Source organism: Aulonocara stuartgranti (genome assembly GCF_965226115.1).
Source record: "Aulonocara stuartgranti genome assembly, chromosome: 7".
NCBI classification, from domain to species: Eukaryota; Metazoa; Chordata; class Actinopteri; order Cichliformes; family Cichlidae; genus Aulonocara; species Aulonocara stuartgranti.
In genome coordinates this window covers 9,661,285-9,689,011 of record NC_138945.1, presented here as the reverse complement: position 1 = coordinate 9,689,011, position 27,727 = coordinate 9,661,285, and the positions used below count along the sequence as shown (strand labels likewise).

The following is a 27,727-nucleotide window of genomic DNA, read 5'->3' as shown; positions in this document are numbered from 1 at the left end:
AGGTTTGGCAGCTATTTATGTGGTGACTGGAATTGACCGAAGGAACGGCAGCCTGTGGCGCACTTGGCGGCACACTGAGACAGCGCACCAGGACTCCGTGGATGGACAAATCCAGTAGTGGACTTCCTTCACTGACAAGATTAAGACCGGATTTCTATCGTTCAGCTTTTCTTCGCATTTAACAAAGGCTCACTACAACCGTCGCATTTGAAAAGGATTTCTCACCCTGGGAGTGCGAGGCAAAGGGACTTTGGAGGTATGTGTGTACCTGCGTAATATTGTAGCCTACGTGGTGAGGACCAAATTGATAGTCTGGGAGTGAGGTCATTTGTGAAAAGTGAAAACGCTGACTTTCTGGCAGATTTTCATCTCTGAGGACTGAAACTTTATTTTAAGATTAAAATGTAAAATTGGTTTTGATTTGCATTTAGAGTTAAATACTTAGGTGTGTGGCTGTTGTAGGGTTTTAAGGGCTATTAATGGTCATGCCAACGAGCGCACTCACAGAGAGAAAAGTGCCATTTGCGTGGTCTTGGAGGCAGATTTTAATCTCTTGAGATTTCATTTTTGGACATAAAGGTGTGATTGTTTTACTGTCTCTGCCTGTCTCTCTCTCTCTGTGGGTGTTCCTGCATGTGCTCGTGTGTGCAGCTGTGCCTTGAGCGGTCCGGCATTACTTTCGGTTTCGTTAGGTGCGGAGGGTATTTAATGCTAAGAGCTGCTTTTTTTTTTCTTTCTCTTCTGTTCTTAGTCTTCTTTTTTTTTTTTTAAAGAAAATCTTACATGCAAGTGTGACAGTATGGGCGTATTGACAGTTTTGCAAGCCTGAGTTATACAATCAGTGGCGACATCTCAAAACCTTGCAGCAGTTGCCACAGCCTAGATTGTGAAGGATAGAGGAGCCTTATCGATCTCAGAGGGGAGCTTGGGCCCTCAAAGCACAAGTAACCTGCAGCTAAACTGCACAAACATCTGCGTCAGATACATTTCAACACTGCAACAAACAGGAGAGGTGTGTGAGTAAAAGGTGACTTATCTTTTGTGCCACGCACTGACTATTTTTCCAGCGGTTGGTTGAAGTCATTTGTTGATATTTGAAGCAACGGATGGGCTCAATGTCACAATCCTCTAAATGCTGGTGACATATTTTACCAACAGTGAAGTCACTGAGGTGTGATGTGAGACTGAGGAATGCTGCAATGGATATAACAAAAGTTTTATCATCAGGCTGCGAAAGATAAGGATGAGGAGGAAGGTGAGAGAGGATTAGAAAAAGACACTCAAACTATGTATAAGTCCCGCATAAGTACCCGTTTTAATGCCTTTCTCTGGTGTCAAATAGACACGCTAAAGTATACTGAGAAAATGTTAGTGATTTTACAAATTAGAAGCTGTGTGTTTAGCCACAGAAAAAGATATTGGATAGAGGCTTACCAAACTTGGCCTGAAATGTTTCTAATTTTCTGATATATATTTTTTTCCTGTCAACGAAAGCAAAGCAGCAATGGGAGGCAGGTGGGACTTAAATCTGAGTCACTACATTGGAGCTGTAAGGCAAAAACGGCACTTGCTCAACCGGTGTGTCAAACTGGCATCTGGCACCAGCCCTGTTATTTATATACTGAATTTAATATAATATATCAGACATGCACATTTGCTATTGCAGCAGGAGTTCTTGAAAAACCTTGTCTTTCATTGGAACAGCTAATGAGAAGATTGGTCTTCATTGATGATGGCTGTTTGCAGTTTGTGCTCATTTTCTGAGTATTTCTGAGGTTTTAATAACAGCATAGGTGCTGGTGCCGCTTTGTGAGTGGTCTGAAATGAAGTTCACCTCTGTCCAAGTGCAGTATGAAGCAGATGTGTGTACAAAGTACTGTAAGAAATCGAAAGTGTATTTTTTGTAAATGTGTGAGTGTGTGTAAACTTTAGCTTGAGTTTGGTTGACATTGTGTTAGGTTGTATAAGAAACTGAATGTTTCTGAAAATTATTACTTTAAAGCACACCAAAGGACAAACAAAAATTATGCAGCACACTCGTCTGTTTGAAGAAAATTGAAAAAAAATCTTCATTATTGTCACAGAAAGCCTTATAATGAGCATTTGGACCTAGAATGATGGCTGTAATTTGGTTTTTGCAAGAGAGTATCTGGTATAGTGTGAGCTTTTATCTGCTTTGAAACAAACTCCACTTATCATATAATTTCCCTCCATCATTTTATCAGAACAAACGGGTTTAGAGCTCTTGTTGAGACACTGTGTTCTCTGGAAATCTCTCTCAAAATGGATGTATGATGTTTAAGGGCCATTTCTGCTTGCCTGATGGCAAATTGATGGTGTTAGCCAGGTTTTCCTGCCACTTGATACATTTTGGCTGAGGCCCGTTGAGCACATGAGCAGGCTTTGCTTTGACAGTTTAATTAATTAATTTCTTTTTTTGAACTCATAGATTTTGCCTGTGTGTTTGTAAATTAGTTTATGCAAAGGACTCAAATAGAAATGTAAAAACACAGTCATAACTTTATATATATATACACAACTTTGACAAACATTTGAGAATCACCATGTTAAGCAATATCTACCCAGACATTACATTTGGTTCCATTTTCAACAACTTGACTAAGTACCACAAACACAGAGCAGCTGGTCGTGTGGGTTAGTCATCCTTGCCGCACAGGAGTTTTGGAATCTCTACAAGAAGCTTAACTTTCACATTGTGAGATGATCGGGGGTGACGCAGCACAAAAACACTACTTTCTGACTTCATTATGTTGGATTCTTTTAAAGCTCCTAAACCCAGTGCAAGCATTTGGCTAAATAGCCATGCTAGGAAAGCTTTACAACTGGCAGTAAAAGTCACTTGGTGAGGTCCAGGACTTTGGTCTAGACTAAAATATCTCAATATCTTTTGAATGGATGGCCATGAGATGCTATGAAACAACTTCCCAGTTATGTTGGTCAGATCTTTCATTTGCCCTGGAACACACCCCAGTATTTAATATATAGCTTTGAACAAAGCAAATGTTTTGGGCACTCTTGGTTATTTTTAAAGTTCAACCTGTCATTGCTCTAAAAAAGCTTTCCCTGCAGAGACACTTGTTTTTTATGATTCTTCTTGGAAGTAAGATACTGGACTGAGGTTGGGACCTCTGACTGAACTGCTTTGATTGGCTTGTCTGGGATCATTGTCTTGTGGGAAAACAGATCTACTCAGTGTCAGTTTTCTTGTAGGTTCAGAGCTCTTGTGTGCAGTGTTACAGTGTGATTAATTGGCTGATTATAGAGATTTCTTTTTAACATTTTCACCTCGTCGCTCCTTAAAACCAATTGTTGCTACTGCTGTTTGCACTGTCTCTTTATCATAAACTTGTTTAGCTAGTTGGATATTATGTGCAGCCTTTGCTAGGCTAAGTAAATATAAGATATTAGGTCATGTGTATGTGTACTGTTTGTTTAGAGCAGCAGCTAATTTTCTTGTTGCACTAGATGTCAGGTGTCACCAAGCTAAGCCAAGAAGCAGCTGTTGAACTTGCTTTCTGGTTATACGAGGTGTGTGTGAAGTAAAAAGGGAAATCAGGAAATAAAATGTGACATTGTGGAATAAAAGAGTAACATTATGAATGAAACATAAAGATAACTGAAGCTACATGTAGGAACCAAAGCCGTTCGTTCAAACCTTTTTATGACTACAGATAAACATGTGAAAACATTTAGTAATTTTGGTTTTAAATCTTAATGTCTAATGCTCGACTGCTTTTTGTTTCCTGTTTCAGATTGTTTCAGCAGCCATTTAAAGGATCTGGATGATCAACAGTACAATGAGGACCTAAAGCTGGGAGTGCGTCCCACTGAAGGCACAAGAGTTTCAGACCACAGTGTTACTGCAGTGTGTGTGTGGCCCGTCCAGTCTGTGTATTTTTACATACTCACTGTGTTGAGTTCAAAGCCCTGTGGAGTGAGGAGAGGACTTAAACCAAAGAGTATGGTTCAGCTGTCCACTGCAGTCTGCCTGTTGGGAGGTAAGAGGCATGTGCAAGTGTGTGTGTGAATCTTGTTTTTGTGTGTTGTTCCTGTTCAAAGTTTGCAGACGGCTAGAGGGGCTTTCTGTGCAGATATGCGATGACGGTATGAGACACAGTGAAACTAGAAGGGAAAATGACCATGGCCTCATTGTTTTTGTACTTTGCTACTTTTGTGTGTTTTCTTTCACTCCCTCTAGGTCTGACTCAGTTATTTTCATAGACGACGATTGGTCAGATTTTTGTGGGATGATGACTTCTTTTGGTCTAATAATATTAGTAAGAGTAGGTTTCTCAGAATTACTAAGATGAAGAATTGGGCATTTTTCCTAGCAGAGTGAATCCCTGCAGACACCTACAGGTAGAAGGAAGGATGCCTTTCTTCATTATAGGCCTTCATACTGTGTTAAAGCACGATGTTGTGTGCGTGCGTTGTCTGACGTGTGGGAACTTGATTAAGGTTTGTTTGTTGGCATGTCTTGCAAAAGAACCACGAAACTTAGAACAGTGTGTTTCTGTAACATATCGTTCGGTGAGTGCAGGAAGTAGTGGCACACTAGCAAGGCAGTGACCAGTTCTACATTTGAAATACAAGTTTGCATTTAATCGCCGATGTCCTCATAGATTTGCATTTATGACATGATGTCACAGGATTTGGCCGGGGGATTGTAAGGTTGCTCTCTGCCCAGTGGCCAAACAGTCTGATATGCTTTCGTGGCACATTTCCAGACTTTCGTGCCCAGACGTCATGATGCATGAGATAATGTTTAGATTGGGATGCCTGAGGAATTTGTATTAGAATTTTTTTCTATTTCCTGATGCAAATATTTTTGATTGACTGTAAAATACACTCGGTATACATGTAAAGCATCATTTGCTAGCTGTAAAGGTGAGCTGATGCATGCAGTGTAAACTAGGGCTGCCACGATTAGTCGACTAGTCACGATTACGTCGACTATCAAAATCGTTGACGACTGATTTAATAGTCGACGCGTCGTTTGAAGCTTTGTAAGATCACAAAAGACGCAGTAAGTAGTAGGATTTAAGAGTGTAATAACGGACTGAAACAGAAGATGGCAGCACTGCATGTACAAGGATGCCAGCTGCCGTTAAACCCCGAAGAAGAAGAAGAAGCTGTGTCCCAGAATTCATAGAGCAGCCCAGCTCAGTTTCCAACAATGGTGGCAGCTAGGTAGTTTTAATATTACTCTTATTATTATTTCTGGGTCACAAAATAAACGTTTAACATATTTTCAGGCGAGAATGTAGCTGTGTAAACCTCAAATATCTGCTCAGTTTATCAAGACACCACATATTTTCAAAAGCTCGATAGCTAGCCGGGGGCAAGGCTCACTAGAGCCCGTGAGAACAGCGGAGTCCCAGCAAATCGTTTTCAAACCCACCGCCGTCTTTCGCTACTCAGGTTAAACATGTAATATAAGTCACTTAGATAACTTAATGTTATTGTTTGGCTTTTTTTAGTATTTTATTTGTTCCTGAGTAAATCGGTTTGGCTGAGATTAAAGTTATAGTTTTTACACAGCTGAATAAACATCAAGCAGACAGCTGATTATCAGAAGTGTGAAATGCTTGAGAATATACTCCGGTGTCCCGTTATATTTTAGATAGCAAGGAGTTTATTAAACTTCACCGAAACAATCTGCAAATTTAATTAAAATTTAATAAACTATCATCTTGTCTTTATTTTTAGTTAGCACAGACCTTAAACACTTAAAAGCTTTAAGCTAATGATAGTTATATCAGAGCAGATGCATGCTGGTGCAATAAGCTGTACGCTGTACGTCCAGTGGATGCATGATCTGATTAGTCGACTAATCGCAAAAATAATCGGTGACTAGTCGACTATCAAACTAATCGTTTGTGGCAGCCCTAGTGTAAACCTAAATAAAGTTGCAAATAGCCATTGTTGATTATTGTGTGTCTTGCATAAGGTTAGAATGCTATTAAAACCTACTTACCTTTTCATGAATGCCTGTCTGTTTTTTCCCATGTTATGGGTTAAAAAACTGCAACATCAATTTTAAATACTATTTGTCAGTTTCTTTTTGTGAACAGTAACAGAAGGTCTTCAGGGTCTCAGCCCTTATGTCAAACCTGTCTATCTGTGATTAATGCTAGTGTCAAATACCCACTGCATTCCTTGTAATCAAAGCCCAATCCTGGTTGCATCATGGGTGGGCCACATGCCTGTAGTCATTAACTCATCAATACTCTTTTTCTACCAGAAATGCTTATGAAAATAACCTATTGGTTGTCCTGATTTTGAAAAGATTGGCTGTATTGTATCAGGTTAATAAGACCTGTAAATAGTCAGATATTCAATTTGTTTTTGTTTGTCTGAGAATGAATACTCCTGAGACAGCCGAGGAGATTAACTGACGTGGCAAATGACCCCAGGCTAACCTGACACCTGACCTGACATGTAGACACTCATATGTATGTATACTTGTCAAGAACTTACAGAGGAAGTGTGAGAATCGTGAAACTTTTCTAAGATTTACTTTGCAGATTGTCCTTGAAATCTTTTGTAAAGTGAACATGTGGGTTTGCTGCAAACCAAAAAAAGCATTGCTTCTCTGGAAAATAGAGCATTGCCTGAGAATATACGTGTCAGAACCACAATTGTTACCACTTTGGTCATTTGGTAATCAACAAAAGTAAACTGCATACTTTGAGAAGGTGTGCAGAAAACATTAAAATATGCCCAAAGTCAAAATTTTATAAAAGACCCAGTAGATATGTTTCAATTGCATGAAAATTAATGCAGAAAAATGGAAACATATACGGAGGAATTTTCAAATTTAAAGTACCATGCAAGTAGGATTACTAGTTTTTATCAGCGTTTAAAAAGAAGAGCAGTCATAAATCATTAAATATAAATATGTATTTATGTGTCCATATCTAGATACAAATACATAACAGAATATCCTTCCTGGCACACACACTCAAAAAAACAACAGCAAAGAAAAAAGATGGGTGAATTCATCCAGTTTTCGATTATGCTGCATCAGCATATTTAAGGAATACACTGACTAGCTAAATGCATGTCAAGCTCTTCTTTTAGAATATCATTCTTTTCAGTTTCCTTGCGCCCCGGGGCCCATGTACACCACCTGCAGGCATTTTTCAACCACAAGTGATATATGTTCAGCTTTCATCTATCTTGCCAACCTTGTAATAGATATGTAATCCTTATAATAAATGGGTTTTAGACGCATTACAGCAACTAGAAAAAAAATGCAGACAAATTCTTACTCAATCTCAGGTGATGGATTTACTACAATTTATCACCAAAGCAGTCGGACATCTGTTGCCTATTGGCTTTGTATGTCCCTGTAGTAATATCAGAACACGGTGTTGTGTGCAGGGAACCTTTACATATTTCCTGATCACAGTAAAATACTTCAGGTACCTTATTGTAATGTAATTTTATTTAGAAAAACTGAATAAATTATTCAAATAGCTGTCACTAAGTTTCAGGTTTGCTATGATTTTGTACTTGGTCAAAATGAAAAGACATTGATGTCTGGCTGGATGCTGAATGTACTTTTTAAACCTACTTGTTTAGCTGCTGTTAAAAAATGTTAGTTCAAAATTTAAGTAGTAACACTTGAAGCTTCGTAAAAGCAGTTAAATGGAGGAGTTGCAATAGAGAGAAATGGGAAACTGTCAGCACTTCATTATTAAAGCATAAACATCATCAAATGTTTGGCAACGGCTAAAAGGAAAAGATTCTTAAAGGCTAAGCTGCTTAATACATCACGTATTTTAATTAACCTACGATTAGAAATTGTAAGAATTGATAGCTAGTTAAACCAGTTTTATGTATTTTTACAGTGCCAGCAAATACAGTCTGTGCTTCAACCTCTTCTAGTGCAAACACCTGAATATTGCAAGAGGGACAGATGACATCTGGTAAAATCTGTGTGGTTTCTCAGTGTTTTGTTGTAGAAAATGAAAACATGGTTGTATATAGACTGTGTGCAACCGTAGCCATGCTCTGAATGTTTGCTTACTGACATCCTAGTTAATTATTGTTAATTTAAATTCCTTTAGTGGCAGGAACACTTATGTTCTTCCTAGACTGTAACTGAAGACTTGCTGCCACAGCACACATCAGAGGGTTGTGTGTTACATTTTTCAACCACATTGCTTGACTAAATCCCATAATGCTTCCAAATAGTGACAGAAACATTTTCCTTTGTTTACAAATTCTTTAAAACCAACCAACAAACAAAAAAGACTGTGGGCAGTTTATAATCAAAACCATAAGAGATGGAGCCCTAGTGTCATGCATTGCGATATCTGTCCCCATTACAGAATTGTGTTATCAGGTTAAGAGGAGGAGGAGTGTTTGTACTTTTGACTGAAAATGAAAGTCATACCTTTAGATTTTTAAAATCCCCTGGCTTATTTTAACCCCCCAGGTTACCAGTAGGTACCTGGTACCTGCTGGTAACCTGGCCCAGAATCCCTGACCTAGAATCTTCTTACTGTGAGGCAGCCTGCACTGTCAATAATTAAAATGCATGTTTATAGGGTTTTGGAAGAAACCTGGGGTCACCGAGCCCTTGAATGTGGGGATTTTGGTGCAGAGAGCTGGTTCATTAAAAGAACTCTGAAAAAAAATTATTGTTTTATAAAAACATGTCTCCACTATCTTGACAACGTGGAAAAAAGCCAGTTTTGATTGAATGGACCAGACTCTGACTGTTAGGGTTAGCTGTTAACCTTGTAGTGTGCAATCTAATTGCATACCCTTATTAAGGAGCATTCACATTTTAAACTTGGAAAGACCTAAAGAAAATACTCAAGGGTTCCTTGGCCATGACTGTGGGAAGCTTGAAGGTGATTGTAGCCTAACAGTTCTCATGCTCAGGAATGCTTTATACTTGGTAATATACAAGGCACTCTGTCAGAGGAGGCGGGACTTTTTGGTTTATGTATGTAAACGTCCAGTCATAGATATAATGTGTTTTAAATTTGTGTTTTGGCTCATCCAAGCAGAATGCATGGGAGGATAAGAGTTTAAAAACAAGCATAGCATACCATAGCTTAGCTTAACTTAGCATAGCATGGCATAGCTTAGCAAAGCATTGTTTATTTTTCCACTTAGAGGCAAAGTCCCTGAGATTTATTAAAACTCTTTTTTGAAGGATTGCAAAGTTACACTTCGGTAGGTTAGGCAATGCAGATATTTTTTTCACATGATATGAAGATATGAGAATTTTAAAACATTTCATTAATAAAAAAAAACCTCATGAGTACATCATAGTAACACTTAAATGAATATAAAACTTTGGTGAACATTTTGTTATTAAAACAGATCAAACTAAGCTACAATTGTCACATAGAAGAATAGAGTAAGAGACTGAGTAAAGTTGGGATTATACATATCCGCAGACTTGGACAGGACACCTTTAAACACTGACAAGAAGTCATTCCTGTTAAGCTGGGTCAGAACTGTGTCTCTGTGTGGAGATTGGAGGTCTGATTGAGGCTTACGAGACGGGGAAATACCAAGATGCCCAGGAAAGTTGACGGAAGAGAAGATGGGTTGTTTTTCTGATTAAATATGGACTATAGACTTTACATTCTTCGTTTGACTTTTACATGCACAAGTACACAAATGGAGTGCCAAAAAGTCAAGTAGTGAGGGTAGAAATGCTGCAGAGCTTGATCTGTCAGGTACGCAGGCTTCTTGCAGAGCTGTTGATGATTGAGTGTCAGGAACAGTGAAAGCTGGGGGCCATGAGGAATGAGGAAGTAGGAAAAAACACATACATGCCTTAGTAATGGGGTAGAAGGATACACGCAATATCACAAAGACAACTGTTGCTTGCTCTTTAACTCAAAGACCCTGTAGGTGTGACTAGGGCTGGGTATCGTCACTGATTTCTAGAATCGATTCAATTCCGATTCACAAGGTCCCGAATCGATTCGATCCACGATTCGATTTAATTCGATTCGATTCGATTTAAATCTGGGAAATTTTGACAGTCAGAGATATAATTCAGATCAGGACATTTACATATTTTTGTATCTATAAAAAGGAAGCTGACACTCTCAAGACTTTATCCAAGGTGTGAGCATCACAGCAGATGCCTTTGTGTCAAAGTAGCTGAAGATAAAACACAGAAAAACATGTAGGTGATTTTCCTGGCCTGGGATTTTATAAAAATATTCTGCAGTACATCAAAAACGAAAGAAAACCATTAATTAATCAACATTACCTCTGACGTTACAGCGGTTTTATTAGAGACATGGCTAAGCATTTTGCATTTTGAATAATTTTAAAAAGTTTCAATTTGTTCAGTATTGAACAGCAGAAATGAGGTTTTCTTTTCGGAAGAATGTAAAAGGGGAAAAAACAGCGGCCGACAGCGCTGTAAGCAACAGTAGACTTGTGTAACAAGCAAGCGAATAATGAAGAAAGCGAAACTGTTCGAGAGAGAGAGAGAGAAAGAGAGAGGGAGAGGGAGAGAGGGAGAGAGAGAGAGCTGCGCATCGCAATGGAAGCAAAACAGTAAAAGAGTGAATTCATGACGATGTTTATGTGAAGCGTTTGGATCTTCTTTTGCTGCTGATTCGGTCAATATTGTTTGGAGAGAGATCAAACTAACAGCTTTAGAATCAGCGCATAAAGGGCGTGAACACAAAGCGCGGACCCGGATCAGCGAGCTGTCGGCTTTCAGCCCCGACTGTGAGAAAGGCGACATCTAACTGATTCTGATCCGCGGGTCGCGCTGTGTGTTTAAGTCTATGTGCAGAATCCCTGTACCTGCTCTCATTTACTGTTTGGTGGTTCTTGAAATTTTGTGAGATGTCACCAGAGATTCTGGCATTTCGGACAAAATAAATTTATATTAAAAAATCGATTTAGGATTTTAATGAATCGATTTTACGTTATCCAAGCCAGAATCGATTTTAATCGATGAATCGATTATAAAAACCCACCCCTAGGTGTGACCCACACATAAACAGAGAGCACCTTTCTCGGAAATGAATAGATAACAATAACCAACAAAACCAACAATATTGTCAGTCTATAATTATATAGTCCAAAAAAGGTGAAGCTGAAGCTTCAACCTGTAATGGCTCAAACAACTTCCATTAGAAAATGAAAGCAAAAACATCACAGATGAAAAAAGAAAAGTATTTATACGTCATCCGACAATACAGACTTACACTTTTTATATTTAAATATTAATCTGGAGCACATTTGTTTTCAGTACTTCACTTTAGCAGTCTTGGTAATAATTGATTTTGCTTTGTTCATTACATTTGATTAGGCAATTTGTAATCTACCAACTCCTTTAACTAAAGAGATTTGTTGTTTGTCTATAACTAGTTCTTTATCTTAAATGCTGACTCATTAAAGTTCTTATAATAAACTACTGTATCGCTTAAAGTAGGAAGTTCCTGGGTTCAGCTCAGGCCTTTTGCTTTTCAAACCTCTCATTGTGTGTTCACAGATGTTTCTTCCTGCAATTCGAAGACATGCAAACTCACAAACTCTAACCTGCCTTTGAACATCAGTGTGAATGTTTGTCTTTGTGTTTTATCGCTGTGATGTCTAGGGGCATGGTCCAGCTTATTTCCTCTTCCTTCAGAATTTCTTTGATGGGGTCCAGCTGTGCAGCAACTGAATAGGATAAGTGGGAGTAGAATTAATGATTGAGAAATGACATTTGGGAACACACTGTGTATAGACATAGACATTTGCCTTCTTGGTGCTTTTCCAAAATCGTGGTACTTTTCCAAAATCAGGGAAATCAGGTGATATGAGCTTTCCTATTGGAACTAACACTGGCAGCCACAGTATCCCAGTTTCGGTTCTTATCTTATCTACACTGTAGCTTACTCATTTTAGGGGCAGCTGAACCCATGTAAGGCTTAATTTTGTCGATGAACTGGGAGACTTGTGTCCATTGTGTTCTAAAGTGGTGACTTCACTAATTGGCCCAACTTAGAATGGCGTCAACGTGAAAAGCAATGGCGTAAGTGATGACAGTTTTAGTCTGATAACCTGTCCCAGTTTGGATTTTTCCATTGCTACACTTCATTTTAGTGCATGGATTTCAGTGGGCTAGGATAATGTCATCTCTCAAGCTGGTAACTGCAAACTTATTGGTAAATTCTGATTTCAGCAAAATCAAATTAAAAGGCCCCAAATAGAGCGTAGAACTGCCTTAAGGGGCTGTTTTGAGGCACTGGGGTTCAGTCTAATTTATTGGTAATTTAAAGGTGGGCTAACAATGGTGGGTTTGAATTTCATCACCTAGAAATGCAGCACTCATTTATGTATTCTTGCGCATTAAAATCATAGTTTGTGCTGTTTTTTCCCAGTTGGTGTGGCTTTGAAACTAAATTAGTATTTAAAGAATTAAAAATGGCCTTATTGTAAATAGCTATTATCATAAGTCTTGTTAAGGCTTTTACATTGAATCCACTGCCTGCTGTCACCTATGCTTGCAGTCAGATATCATTTATTACACTATCATTAAGAGACTCTGAACAGTTCCATAAAAATGGTCTGTGTTTGACTCGAATGTACTTATACATTCGAGTAGAAACTGATAATTGGTAGAAGTGGAGCATAAACTTTGTTAAATTTACAGTAATTTACTGTAACAGAACAAACAAGAAGGGATCGACTTTAAGTTGTCTTAAAAAATGATAATAGCCCACATTTAAAACTTAACTTTATAACTTCTTTTTTAGACCATAAGTACATAAGCATAAGCATTAGTTTTGCATACAAACCTGATGTTCTGTGACGGATGACACATGTGGAGAATATTGTGGTCCAGGGAGCAAAGCAATAAAGTGTCTCTAAACAGCAAAAGGTACTTCAGGCATTAGTCTGGTAATGCTTTAATAGTGTTTGCAGTGAATGGAATTCATTTAGGGGACCACTCACATTACACAACCTGCTGGGTTTCTACTTTGTCTGCTACTGTAAGGCAAACCTGTTTTGCTGTGTATTCATTTTGCATTCAGAACCAACAGAGTGAAACTTAATCTTAAAATCAGCTGGATACTACACTAGCCAAAAATGAAACAGTAGAAATTAATCCAATGAGTTTCACACACACAGGCAGAGTCGCAAGCATTCCCTCGTGAATAGCACCAACATGTGTTGACATGTAGGTTCAGATACAGGAGCACATTTTATGAACCATGTACACCCTCTTCTAAATAATTTAAAAGGAAAGCACAAGGACAATGATGACGTACTCAACAACTGTCTGAATAGAGCTCAAAGGATGCAGGTGTGATTATTTAAGCCAAAGGAATTCTGTAGTATGTGGCTTTTACATGCCTCATTTCTTTTCCTGAGCTTTGTACCTTGAAAGAATTTGAGACTGAGAGAAGATTCTGGAACTGGCACATGTTCAAACACATACAGTGGAGTCAAGTATCCATATGGTTCTTTTCATAGAAGATGTCAGATTTTGAGAACTTCATTTTAATCTCTGACGGTAGAGAAAGTCACCTTTTTTTCCCCTTGCAGAATAACCCGAGTAGAGGTTCACACAAAACGTGCTAAGACAAACTAGATCAATCATTTCCTCAGAGACCTTGGGACCTTTCCTTTATTGTCACCAGAAGGTGTAAGTTTTCATTTACCCGGGGGGCTTTTTTAACAGCTATCAGATGGATAAAAAATAAAAAAAAGATTTGTCCTGAAGCTGTACAAGAGAACAAGCTGGAAGATCACATGGAAAGAATAACCTTACTCACTAGAATAAGTTTAAGTCTAGTAAAACCAAGATTTAAGGAGTTCCTTCAAGTGCTGTTTTTTCAAATAGTTTTACAGTAAAGTTGCACATTTGCCTTTCTGTGAAACCTTTTAGGACTGGACTATCCCCTAAGCTATAGAAAATCATTGAAGGGTTACATGTTTAAAACAACAATGCATCATCCCCACAAAGCAAGTACCTTGACTGTAATGTCTCACTTAAATCCTCCATTATATGTCTGTATTCATCCTATTACAGTAACCTGTTACTTTGTAACTTGTTAAACCAACACTGTCCTTTTGTACAGATTTAACAAGAGGTATGCTAAATTGTAATTGTCTTTACCCTGTGACCAAGAACATACTGTACAGACTTAAAACAGGCTGCCTCTTTGCAGTGGGGCCACGCTCACCATGTTATTAAGACTAATCATCTTGTCTGTTCCTTGCTGTTGGCTGCCCTGTGAACTTTCTTAAGTTGTGGCTAAAATGTGACCCTGTGCTGAGAGTTAAGTTGTTTGACTTTTCTCATGAAAGTGGCTTTCTAAACAGCTGACCCAACCGTTCATGCTGAGGCTATAAATGAAGATGGATGTATAAAAGCAGCTGCGTTCATTAAAGGCTTCGAATATATGAAGTGACTGTAGACTCTTATGACAGTGTCGCCATTCAGGTATGCTGCATATATTCATCAGTGTATCAGATCATGTGATTTTAGAGTCATAAAGTATTACTCAACCAAGAGACATGACAGGGTACACTTTGCTCCACAACTAATCGGAGCTTACCGTCTTTTACAGCTGTCATGTTGGTATTATGACATCCAAACATCTAATGTCTTAGAAGTCCTACTAGTTTAAAAGAATTAAGGCCAAAGTTGATTTTAATTCATGTAAAAAAAAAAGACAAACATGTATGTTATTTCTTTATGAATAATAAAACATATATTTATTGTTCTTCTTCTTTGCAAACAGCATATTCATTACATAAGACAAAGTAATAAGTTACGAGCACTATTAGCATCACTGTGTGATTAACACGTGTTTAGAGATATCCATGACAACACATTGCAGTGACCCCCAAAGAGCCACTGCACTAAAAATGTTTAGCACAATTAATTTACAGACAGCAGCGTACACATATATGTAATGTAGACGTAATTTTTGTCATGCTTTTTGACATCATCCACTACACATAAGACATATAACATATAAGTACCTGAGTTTCATAAAAGTAATTTAAAAAATATGTGTAGATGTTGATATTCCTGGTACCCTATGTAGTTTATTTTTAATTAAACTAGGAGCAGTTAAGCTACAGAAATACATATGCCATGGTCATTGTAGTAAGATGGTAATTACTATACGCTACACAGTATTAGGTAGTTTTTATTATTATTATTATTATTATTATTATTATTATTATTGTTGTTGTTGTTGTTGTTGTTGTCAGGACATGGACAAAAACAATAATCTCACAAATGAAAGGATACCTTATACGAAGTTTTGCTACCAGCTAATTCCCATCTGCTCAGACCCTTTGTCAGGCATACACAGCACACACAGTTGTCATTGATGAGGATCCCTAACTCCAACCATAACCAAAACTCTAATCATAGACAATCAGAACATATGGCGTTTTGTTTATGTTACTTTCCCAAGTCAGAAAACAAAGAATGAAATAAATAGACTCATCCCATCAGTATATAAACAATATAATAAATCTGGGTGATAAAAGGTAGGAAAAAATGTAGACCTCGTTAATGCTGACGTCAGTTATTTATTTTAATCCATTCTTTTGCATGATATGAAAAGAAATGGGCTTAAATGAAAAGGGTGGCTGGCCTTGACGCTATTTCCGTTTTGCAGATTGGTTTAATGGTGCATGTGCATCAGTGTTAACTTTTTTAAAAACAAACATCTGAGTACTAGTTTAGGTCCTGGAAAGGTAACATTTTGGTGTTGTCTAAGATATCACAGTGGTGATAGCATTGTGGTTTCCAGTCCAAAACCACATGAGCTTATGAAGTAAGTTCTTTGTTTTAACTTGAGACCAGCAGGCGACACATATGTTGACAGAAGGAAGCATCACATGTATGAAAACACATGCTTGACACAGAGTGAGTTTCTAATAATTCTGAAAATAGCTACATGTATACAGCATCTCAGTGTGTTACTCATCTTCTTGATGTGCTCTCTAAGGTATTTAACTTCCTCCGTTAAAATTTAAATGTTAACTGATCATGTAAAAGAGTCACACTGGGAGCAGGGAAACATACGCACATGCACAAAAATGTTGCACATGCAAACTGCATCTGAAGAATTTCAGCAGAGCCCTGTGAAAGGGCGTTGTAAAGAAATTAACTGTACAGTTAATCTCGTGCTGTGTGACTCTTGTTTCCATAGGCCTGTTTTTGATAGCTCCCGTTCTGATGGCCCCAACGCACTCCAGTATGTGCACACCACTGAGGACGATCAACGACAGCCTCAGCCACAGACGACGGTACATGGTGAGACACTGATGACATGACTGCAGGCATGTGGTGTGGGGTCAGTGGTGCAGGGTTTAGAGGAAAATGGAATTATTCCGACTTCTTCCTAATTTGGGACAAGCTCCAAAAACGTGTTCTTACAGTTCCCATAATGAAACTTGATATCACTGGCATCTTAATACATGTGGGCTCAGAACTTGTATGTGCATGACAAAAATGCTGCAACGTAAATTAGCAAGGTTTTTTAAACAAAACATAGGTAAACAGATTATTTATCGAGTGACTGACCCACATGGGGACGTAATCATAATTAGAGCATTTATATCTTCCCTGTGTGGGCAAAAACATCGAAAATCGAAATTTCTTTCCATGTGTCAGGTCAAATAGTAAATTTCTACAAAACATAAAAGAAGTAAGTTGGGTTGCAAAATCTATGTGGTAATTTTTGTTTTGCTTTTTCTTTCCTTTACAGAAACACAACTTCCCCATCGAGTACACCATCAAGGTTCATAATAGGGAAATCTTTAGACTGTCAAATATCAGCCGAATGGTAAAGTCATAAGACAACCTCTGTTTTCTATATAAATATTTTGAGAAGGTCTTGCTAATAAAGTCTGAGTGTGAATGGTGATGTGATGAGTTTGTCTTTTTCCTCTTTTTCCTTCATCAGAAGTTAAGAACAGAGGGGTTGAATGACCTGGTTCTCCAGAGGCTGTGGTTTCAAGTGTATCAAGGTGTTTTAAAAAAGGTAAGAACAGAGCTGTTACTAGTGGAACCTGTTTGTGTTGCTGGTTGCTCTGAAATGTGGATGTGTCGTATATCATTTGTTTGTCTAAGAAGAGCTGATGAGAGACTGCTGGGGCCATCGGCCCATTAAGCTAATTAGACATTTAATTGGATGTAGACAAATGCATGACGCACCAGTTAGTCTCAATTTACAGTAATGCTGCAGGGATATAAAACCTTTTGCTTTGGAATTATTTATACCCTTGTTTCTTTTGTAAAACGTATTCATACCCATAATCTTTTCGGTAACTTGTTCTTGTACATGTCAGAGGAGGGGCGAGAGGGGCCTTAAGATAATTTAGCTATCCTAAGTTAACTTTATGGCTGAGCAGGCGGGCTGATGGAAAAATAAACACAAAAGGAAAACAGATTTTTCTACCCTAAGGTAACTCATAGCACCAAATCATAGCAGTCATGTGGTGACTAGAGACCAAAGAATTCCAATGTAATTTTGATTTGTGGCTTTGGCAGGCAAAATAAGAATTGGCTGCTGAAAATGGGTGGGTACCAGGTTGAGCTGATTCTAACTTTGATGGAAAGCGGTTAAAGAAACTACCAATGCGAGCAAAGGTTCACATGACTGACATGTGAAGGGGATGCAGAGCCTGGAAAACCTGGTGCCATCCTGTTTAGCTACACAGCAGTGTGGCTTGAGATGTGGACACAGCTTAAAGTCCAGTTTACATGTGAATGTTTGCTTGGTGTTTAAAACATACTGTCAGGACAAGCCAAAGGAGGCAACTTCAAGCACTTAGTGGTGAACAGAAAATATCAGTAAAAAATCTCCACACTAAGTATAAAAGGCTTCATGTCATGCCAAAGAAATGTCAACGAAATAAATAAAATCTGTAAATTTCACGCCATTTTATTCATATTTCAGGACCACAGACAGCTCATAGTCTTCTTTTTCAGCATGCTGTTCAGTGAACTGGCACATCAATTGCCGCTTACGCTGAACACAGAAAAACAAGTTACTACACACAGACTGGGCCGTAGAACTTTTTAATTAAGCAAATTCAGCAACCACTAGATGTACAATGCAAACAAGCATCAATTTTGTTTTTGTGGGGCATGTTCAGTATGCACATGTGGTCCGGGACAGATTTTTGGCTGATCCTCGATTAGATGGGCAGATGATGAAGTTTACATCATGCCGACCCATGGGGACACATGGAAGCACAAATGAGCTTTAACTTTGCAAGCTAGCTCAGACAGTCCATCTGAGACCTTGACTTCTTATCACATTCACATGACAAACTCCTTGCACAACATCAGTCCAACACACCCTGTCATTTAAGCCAGAATTTTTGGTTCAGTCACTTGCTGCATGCCTGTACATGCCGCTCAGGTTACCACCCTTGCAACCACCCTTAACATACTCCTTCAGGCTGCTTTGTTACCCACATGACATTCATACAATTAGGAAATGTTTGGGAAAATTTGGAAAGATTTTGTGCTTGAGTAACATGAACTAAACCTGCGGGAAAACGCTGTCCACCTCTTGCCTATTGTGCTATAAAACTGAAAGTTCAATACCACCTGTTCCTGTTGAGTGCCTCGATGCTTTTACGTTTGGAGGGGGACCAGTTTCTACAAGCACTGTCAGAGTGGTAGTGGCTTTGACTGGTGGATCTGTTTTTGTTTTAGTTAGCACTTTCAATTTTATTTTATTTTATATGTAAATGTATGTACTAGTGATTAGTCCTACCTCACCAGCCTTGCTACCTCAGTACTACTGTGTGTTTAAAGGTTTGCCCAGAGCCTTGGAGATTCTAATCTATGAATATAGCACGTCTTTGGACTGCTAGTTCATTTTGTGAATTTCTTATAAATAACACTGATAGTGTTCCAGTAATAATAGTTCATAATAAATGGTTACATTTTCCCTTAACACTGTGTAGCATTTAATTATTTTATATTAAACACTTTATGCACTAACATTTCCTTGCTGAACAAATCAACACCTTTAATGCTGTATAAACTAAAGTCAAGTTGAATTTTTAGATCCTCTGGGTTTTGCCAACGAGACATCCTTCACGTCCTTACACAGCCGAGTTGGAAAGACGCTTCAAGGATGCTCAGGCAGTCTTTATGCAGTCACATCCTGCTGAGGTAAGTTTCTATACAGCATGCGCACCAGAGCTGCAGTTGATGTTAGGTATTAATGTTGCTTTGATTGTATTTGTTAATATTTAGAACCTGGGTCTTTTCTATGTTGTAGTGTTTAGTCAAAAGTAAACATTCCAGACCTGTTTATTCAGTTTAGACAGCTTACTAAACATCTGACAATTTAGATTAATTTCTATAGCTGTCCTGCTTGTAAGTTTAGTTTAGTTAACATCCCCATTAGCCGCAGCAGAGCAGCAGATATTCTTCCTATTTCCGAGTTTCAGCAGACAGTAGGTGAAGAAATCTGACCAAGTCTGTGAACATAATTACATCCTGTTCTTCTTTTTGTCCAGCATTTTCTCTTGTCCTCTTGACTGAGTAAAATGGAACATTTGGTACAGAAAGGCGACCTGTCATATTTTCCAGTATCATATTTTTGGACCTTACATAACCCCCAAACCAACCACATTTCATTATATTTGGTAGGAAAATGGAAAATAGGTGCACCAACGTATTGAAACATGAGTAAATATACATCAAAATACAGTATATAAGACAAAAACTGGGTTTATATAATTCTAATGAGCTCCAAAGAATTGTTTGGTATGACCACCTTTATTTAAAGCTTATTCATTCAAAGCCTTCTTTGGATTTTGGCTGCCTGTTGTTCTGTTTTCTGGCTTCAATAACATTAAATCCTGAGAGACCAATCCATGGCTAAAAGAGTTTCAGAGTGTGTTTTTCTGTCCATGTATGCTCTGGCAGTGTGTTGGGGATTATTTTTTGATGCTGAAAAATCAAACCTCTACCAATCAGATGATTTCAAGATGATATTCCATCAAAAAGTCAAAAAATCAAAATTAAAATTGGATCAAAATCTCAAAACCAATTTTAACAAGATCTCCATCACCACTGGCTGAAATCCAACCATGGCAGAGCATCCAATGCACTTTACAGATGACCGTAGACACTCACTGTTGTACCTCTCTGCTGATCTCCTCTGTATGCATTGGTGACAATTTGAACCAATAATGTCACATTTGGATTCATTACTCCAAAAGATTTGGGCTGATTCCAGTCCTTGTGCAATTTGGCATACCTCAGCCTTTCATCGCTGTTTCCCTTCCTTAAAGTGGTTATGTTAGCTATCTAGTGACAGAAACCAAGGAAACTAAACCTAAACAACAGTCTAAAGGGGTCACTTTGCACTTCCTTGGTTGTAACAATGAGTTTTATATTAAAAAAATATAAGGAAGAAAATAATAACAAGGATATATTTTCACTCTCTATCTTTAAAGCAGTCAGTGGTTCTTCATTGTTTGCCTGCTCCAGTAAAATGGGAAAATCCACCTGTTAGGTTGTAGAGAACTGTGTGGAGGAGAGCCTGTTTGAGTCAGGTGCACTGGTGGTTCACTCGACCAACAAGTTGAAGTCTGACATTACCCTCTCTGTGTTTTATTTTTTTCCTTCTCATGTTCGGTGTACGGACAAAGTGGTGAAATCAGCCTGCATGCCGACAAGATGCGATCAGCGCTGTTTTATGTGATCTTAAGCTGTTATTTAACCTCCAGTTTTATCAGGATTAAGTCTTTCTTTTCACAAATTCCCAACCAGCTTAAAACATCACAGGTTACTCTATTACAAACATTTTCTGAAGCATGATCAGAAATCTTAACATCTCTCTGGAGGTCAGAAAGGAAGAAAATCTCCACGTTACAGTTGGGCTTTTCCCCCCCTCACTTCTATTGGAGGTAGTAAAAAGTATCGACTAAGGTGAAATAATGTGTTTAGTCATAACAATTTCCACACCAGTATGCCAAAAGAATTATTATAACAAAAAAAAATAAGGTTTCCAAAAGCTATATCATGTCTTCTTAGGGGGCTAATGAGTTTTTGGTCTGTCACACACATCAGCCAATCAAATGAATCCCATCCAATCCAACTTTATTTATATAGCACTTTAAAAACAACAAAGTTGACCAAAGTGCTTTCCAATAATAAAACAGAGATAGCAGTTAAAAACCATATATTAAGCAGACAGAGAAATAAATATAAATAACAATAAAATAAATACAAGATAAATACAAAATAAAAAGAAGATAAAAATAAATCTGTATACATATTAAATACATGAGTAAAATAGACAATAAGATTTACAATGAATAAAATTGACAAAATAAAAAGATTAAGAGTGACCAACAGCTGACTAAAACTGACTACAGGCTGACTCTGGTCCTACTCCTAAAAGCCTTTGAAAAAAAGTGTATTTTTAAAAGATTTAAACATTTCAAGTGTTGGGGCCAGCCTAATATGGAGGGGCAGTTTATTCCATAATTTGGGGGCCACAACAGCGAAAGCCTGGTCCCCCCGGTGTTTCAGTCTTGACATGGGGACAGCAAGGAGTGACTGGTCAGTTGATCTGAGAGACCTTTGTGGAGTGTATCGGTGAAGAAGGTCTGACAGGTAAGAAGGCGCCAGGTCATTTAAAACTGTAAAAGCAAACAATGCAATTTTAAAATGAATTCTAAAATGGACAGACAACCAATGTAAGGAGGCAAGAACAGGGGCTCACATTTGTGTGTCCCTGTCAACAGGCGAGCAGCAGCATTCTGGACCATTTGCAAATGTGATAGTGAAGCCTGATCAATACCAATATAAAGTCCATTACAATAATCAAGGCGAGTGGTCACAAATGCATGTAAAACTCTCTCCAAGTCACAAAAAGAAATAAAAGGTTTTACTTTAGAGAGCTGCCTCAGCTGAAAAAAGCTATTTCTCACCACTGTATTTACCTGAAAATGAGAGAAAGGTGGCATTAAAAAAACATAAAATATCTCACAGACATGCTGATAGATGTTAGGATTCCTCATCATGCTGCAGTAAGAAAGTTAACTATGTTTGTGACGTAACCTGCCACATACATGTTATAAACTGATAAACCCCGATAAAACTGGGGGTTGAATTACGCCTTTATATGACATAAAATAGAGCTGATGGCACGTTGTCAGGATGCATCTCGTCTGCTCTTCTCTGACCTGTTTGGTCTGTCCACCTGTCCTTTCAGTTTGTCTGCTGTAGACAGCTCTTTAGGCATGTCACTTCTTCTTTTGTCCACCGCTTGTCAAGTCTACTTCATATCCCAGGCCTTTCAGTTAATAGATCTTTGGGAATCATCTTGTCGGTGCAAAAATGCTGTTTTATGCCAGTCAGAGTGTGCTAGCTTTGGGTCTGGACTGAAAATGACTGAACAAGCCGACTTTGAAAGTCTAGTCCTGATCGTTGCTGGATAATGGCTTTGCCATTATAGCTGACCACTATAATGATTGAATGAACTTTCTCCTGTAAGGGTTAGGGTTAGGGCAGAAAGTCACTTTTACTACTGTGGGTATATTTCCCTTTAATTTTTTCACAATTACTAGTTAACCCAATAGTTTATATTTTCCATTAATTACCTTCCTGTTATATCCAAGCATTGTAAAATTTGAAGATCCAATTTTAACATTTACCAATCCAAAAGCTTTAAAATTGAAAAACTGCTAAATAAGTGAAGTTGGTGTTAAACAGAATACAAAAAGTTAAAATTCAGGATACTCCATAAATACATAACTGGCAGACCAAGTGAATCTATTTTCCACAAGTCGGTGTAAAAGGACAGGTCCCGAGTTTCCTTTTAAAGGAATCCACACAGTTGGTTAATTTTAGGTTTGCGCTCAAAGCAAAGCATAGGTTAGATACCAGAGCCTCAAAACTCTAATCACCCTGAGCCCTTGGGTGGCTGCAAGGCTGGTCTGTACAGGTATGAAGTGTGTGAAATGAAACTTTTGGAGACTAAAGGTCAACCTGGACAGCTGGCTGTAATATGAATTAAAAGCATCTGCTGGCTTTCTCTGAATGGAAATGCAGGGATAATGTGGAAAAGATGCGATTTATGGTGATCAATCTTACTTTTTTTGGTTTATCAAGTAAGCTTTTGTACTATTTTATCAAGTCACATAAGTGTATACAGACCTTATAGCTGCCAGTGTCACATTCTAAGATAGAAGAGATTTTATTCTAATAACACCTTATTGATCCCTATTTTTTGATTCAGGCTAACTGACTCACTATGTGTTTGTGTTTTTTGTGTGTTTAGGTCTTCCAAGAGGACCTTCCAGAGAAAATCCAGGACATTTGGGATAGTTTAACAGAAAAGCCTGAAAACATGCCAGAGTCTAGTTGGCGATTTGCTACTCCAAAGTCTCTCTTGGACAACTTGTGCCGCACCATGTACTGCCTCTTCAGTGAATGCTTTTCCAACGCAGATGTTCAGGAAGACTGTAAGTATAAGACAGGAAATGACACTGTAGGCTGTAATTTGTTTAAGAACCATCCCATGTCAGCTTTTAAATGGGTTCATTTCGTTAAGATGATGTCGGGTATAAACTCCCCAAACAGCTCATTACATAATGTCAGTCTTGATGTTAAAGAGGCATCAGCATTTGTTTTTCAGATTTTGGATTAGCTAAGATTCTGCAGATGTTTCCTGTCAGACAGGACTAAATATTTTATGAAACTCAGGGATGATAGAGTGGAAGTACATTTTTCAGTAACGTAGACTTTCCAGCAAGGAAGCAAGTGTCAAATTAGATGCCTTATAAGAAGGCTGTGGTTGGGAATCATGACAGTATACACACATTATTTTTTGGGTTCTAGCACTGCTGTGTTATGTAAGTGTCCTGCCTGGAACACCTAGCCAAACTTTTGATGCTCTGAGTTGTCCTGCAGCCTTTGCCAAACCATCTAGATGAACTGTGTCTCAAGATTTTGATAAAGTGAAATGATTGAGCACACACATGCACAGAAAAACACCGTTTGCATTTAACTTTTGTTTAAGACTCGCATCAGCAACAACGTTAAAACCACCTGACAAAACAGCACGAGAGGCAGAGTTTTTCACTGGATGACACAACTCCAAAGGGGATTTGTTTCAAAAAGGTCTCGGATCTGTTCTGGCATGATCTTTCACTTGCCTGAAAGAGAAGTTATATTGTTATACTGATTATGTGGCAATAAAACATGATGAGGAAAGCTAATGTGTAAACGCCTAAATTAGTTTCTCTTCTCATTTGTTTTTCAGACTGTGAAGTTTCTCATTGGCGGAAAGGCAGGAAGAAAGACATGCAGCCCGAAAGCTGAGAAGAAGCAAGCGGAGTCAAGTTGTCCCTAGTGATTAGGGATTAGTATTATTTCCCTTGAGCTATAGGGAGATGGGTAAAAGGACAATACACACTGAAATGAGAGTTCAGACCTGATTTGTGAACATCAATAAGTCTTTTCCAAATCTGCTATATAGAGCTAAGATTATCCAGAGTTTGTCCTCATAACTCTGTGTGTCAAAGCAGATGGAAATTAAAGACATAATATCTCTCAAACCTTTGTGAACCTAAAGGCTTTCTGTTAAATGACATCAAATGAATTTTTGAGTAAAAATGCCAGCTCATTGTCTCTTGGCATCCTCTCAGATTAAGATTATAGCGTTTTTGGATCAGATTTGCTCATGTTCACAAATAGCGACTGAACTGATGTGTGGTCAATATTTTATCTAAGGTGGATTCTTTCTAAACAAAGGGTTAATGCTCACCTGCAGCTTCGCCAAACCACTGCTCAAAAAGTTGTGATGCGTTCCTGCGAGTCTGTGTGGTTCACGTCAGAGGCCGAGGACAGATTGGGAAACTTCAGCTGACTTTGTACATTTGCTAGAATTCTCCTCTTTTGAACATCAGTGTGCTAAAGCAGGAGCAGTGTATATGAACTCCAAGCGTAAATGCAAACTGATAACTACTGGTCTTATTCTACAGTTGTTGACTGTACATTTTTATACAGCTGCCCAGACTGCTTAGCCAAGGCTGTTGAAAAATGTGTGCTCATTTTGGCTCCATTTTATGTATTTTTTTCCTATATGTTTATTATGCAAAGAATGAGATTGGAAAATGCATTCATCTCCCTCCATCCAACCTATGCATTTTATACTTGCTGTAGATCTCTTATGATTTTTTTTCATGAGGCAACTATTAAATAATTTGAGGACTTACTAGCTAAACAAAGCTCAAATGATTGTTAGCATTTTAAATATGAAGTTAAATCACAGTCAGATGTTGTTTGTCCCATAGTTAAGTTATATTCTATAAAAAAAAATATAATAATAATAATAATAATAATAATAATAATAATAATAATAATAATTGACACTTCTGTCTGTTGTCCATTATCTTGAGTTACCCCTCACAGAATTTTAACTATGAACATGTTGGAAATGCACACAAAGACAGTTGCAAAACCGAAATGTAAAATTCAGCTCAGTGTAGTTGGAACATTAGAAATCTTGTGGGATTGTTCTCAGCATTCAAATCATTTTCAACACATCCATACTGAGATTTAATATCAGGTTCCTCTGCCATTTTCTTTCTGTCAGAGTTAAGAGTTACCCCTTAAACGATTCAAATCGAGGCAAGGTTATGAGAAGGTAAGGCAAAGAGAAACATACAGTTTACTACAGAAGTTGGACTTTTGGCTGACAAGCACTGTAAATATGTGGAAAAAAAGGAAAATGTAGGCAAGTCAACAAGATTTTCATGCAATATCACTTAGAGTTTAAACCTTTACGCACGGGAACAAGCTTCAAGATGCATTTCAAAGTTCACAAAAAGTGTTATGGTGCTTCTTCAGTGGAGTTTTGGACTTAGAGATTCTATTCTACATGTGCAACTATATAAATACTGACTGAAAAAATGTTTTTATGATAGGCGTAGTGCACATAAAAAAACAGACCCATCCATAGTTCTGTGGTTACCTCAGCAGCTAGTGTTTCTGTTTGGAGTGCCAGTGAAGATTCACTTAAAAAAGGCCCTCTACACAGATTTGTCAAATACAGTAGTCGACAAACGTAGTGAAGTAAAAAGTAGTGCAGTTTCAGCTTTCTTCGGGGTGTGTTAATAGCCAGAAATCTAGCTTCTTACATGCTGAAATGTTCACACCCTAACCTCTTCTTTGGTAATAATTAACTCTGATTCTCAAAATTGCTAACTAACCAGGGGCTTGGATGTGATCATGTACACTTCAATACAGTAAATGCTTAACATCTTTACTGAGCAGCTGCTGTGTCAAGGCAACATCAACAACTGTAATGGGTTGCATAGTTTTTCCCCCCACACTGGAGCACATCTCTGTGGAATTTTTCTTATCTCTTATTATCAGCCAAACTGCAGTTTGGTGGGGAAAAAAAACAGCTGGATGAGGTAAAATGAACAGAAAAGTAAGCAAAACAGCAAGCCATTAAAACAAAGCAGCTTATGCTAATATTTTCAGCTCGCAACCATCAATTAATTTCAGCTGCCATAGCCATATTTCTAAACTCGGCCATTCAACACATTTAACTACTTAAGGCAAGGGTGAGCAGAAGTTAAAGGGAGTTACTTACTGAAGACAATCTGCTCACCCCATCATGTGCCTGTTGTTTTTCCTCATTATACTTTCCATGCACAGCGTTCATTGCTTTCAAATCCCAACATACTGGTTCAGTCAGTTTATGGTGCAACATTCCCATATCCCCTTATTTGCGTTAGGGCTGAATGTATTTATTATCATTAGCAATGCTAACAGTTTCAAAAACACACTTGAAATGCCTGTGCAAACATTGCAAAAAAAAAAGAACTGGTTTATCGTACCAGCTAGGAGCAGTCATTATCCTTCCCTTTAAGATTGTTATGTTAAAGGATACTGTTTGTTGAAATGAAACATGAAAGAATTTAACTTAAACTAAAATAAATTATATATATACACACATATATATATGACTTAATAATGAAATATAACATTGAAATATAAATGTAAGTTATCCAAAACTGCATTACATGTATTTGCATTTTTTGCACATTAGAAAAATTGTTTCATTTATAAGACTTCCGTATTTGTTTCTCGTATGGAAAAATGCTTTCTAATTTGTTCATGAATTCACTCCAAACATGAAATATACACGTAAGCCTCGCAAGCCTGATCTTGTCACTCTTTTGGAGGGAGAACGATGATTTTTATATATTATATTTAGCATCAGATTTTTAAGGGGCAAAACTTGGGTTGGTTCTCATGTGCAAAAGATGCTCTGGAATGATGTAGACAAGGAACAGCAGAAATTGGTGTATTTCTATCACACTTTCTCAATCACATGTAAATGTATGGCTGTTTTTTGTAACCACAAGAGCGAGATGTATTCGAAAATCCCTTTTTGTGAAAAGTAAGTAATATTTCCTGCCTGGCAAACACATGGATGGCTTATTGTCAGAAAATAGATCTTAGGAACAGATTTGTTGTTGTTTTTTATACTCGAGATATTGAATATTTATTTTCTTTTTTTAAAAACTGTACTTTGCTATAAGAATACTTTTATTAAAGAAATAAATAATAAATTGCTATTTTTTATCAACTAACCCTGTATTCAGTCCTGTGTTTTTGGAAAGAGTGTCCAAATATGATTGTGCACTATTATTTTACTATTTTTAAGAATCTTGAATAATAAAATGC

General features: G+C 37.8%; 1 protein-coding gene across 3 annotated transcripts; it reads left to right on the top strand.

The window, feature by feature from the left end:
- The first annotated feature begins 32 nt into the window (after positions 1 to 32).
- il34 (interleukin 34) lies at positions 33 to 27,633 on the top strand. 3 transcript variants are annotated; one of them, XM_082541492.1, is made up of 8 exons: positions 33 to 256; positions 3,774 to 4,019; positions 16,191 to 16,294; positions 16,749 to 16,826; positions 16,947 to 17,024; positions 19,067 to 19,174; positions 23,304 to 23,487; positions 24,288 to 27,633. In XM_082541492.1, the coding sequence occupies exons 2-8, from the start codon at positions 3,983 to 3,985 to the stop codon at positions 24,344 to 24,346; spliced, it is 648 nt and encodes a 215-aa protein (XP_082397618.1). In that variant the 5' UTR covers positions 33 to 256; positions 3,774 to 3,982; the 3' UTR covers positions 24,347 to 27,633. The 3 variants fall into 3 exon arrangements, with proteins under 3 accessions (XP_082397618.1, XP_082397619.1, XP_082397620.1); XM_082541493.1 differs by lacking the exon at positions 33 to 256 and adding an exon at positions 669 to 1,012; XM_082541494.1 differs by lacking the exon at positions 33 to 256 and adding an exon at positions 669 to 1,027.
- Positions 27,634 to 27,727: the final 94 nt, after the last annotated feature.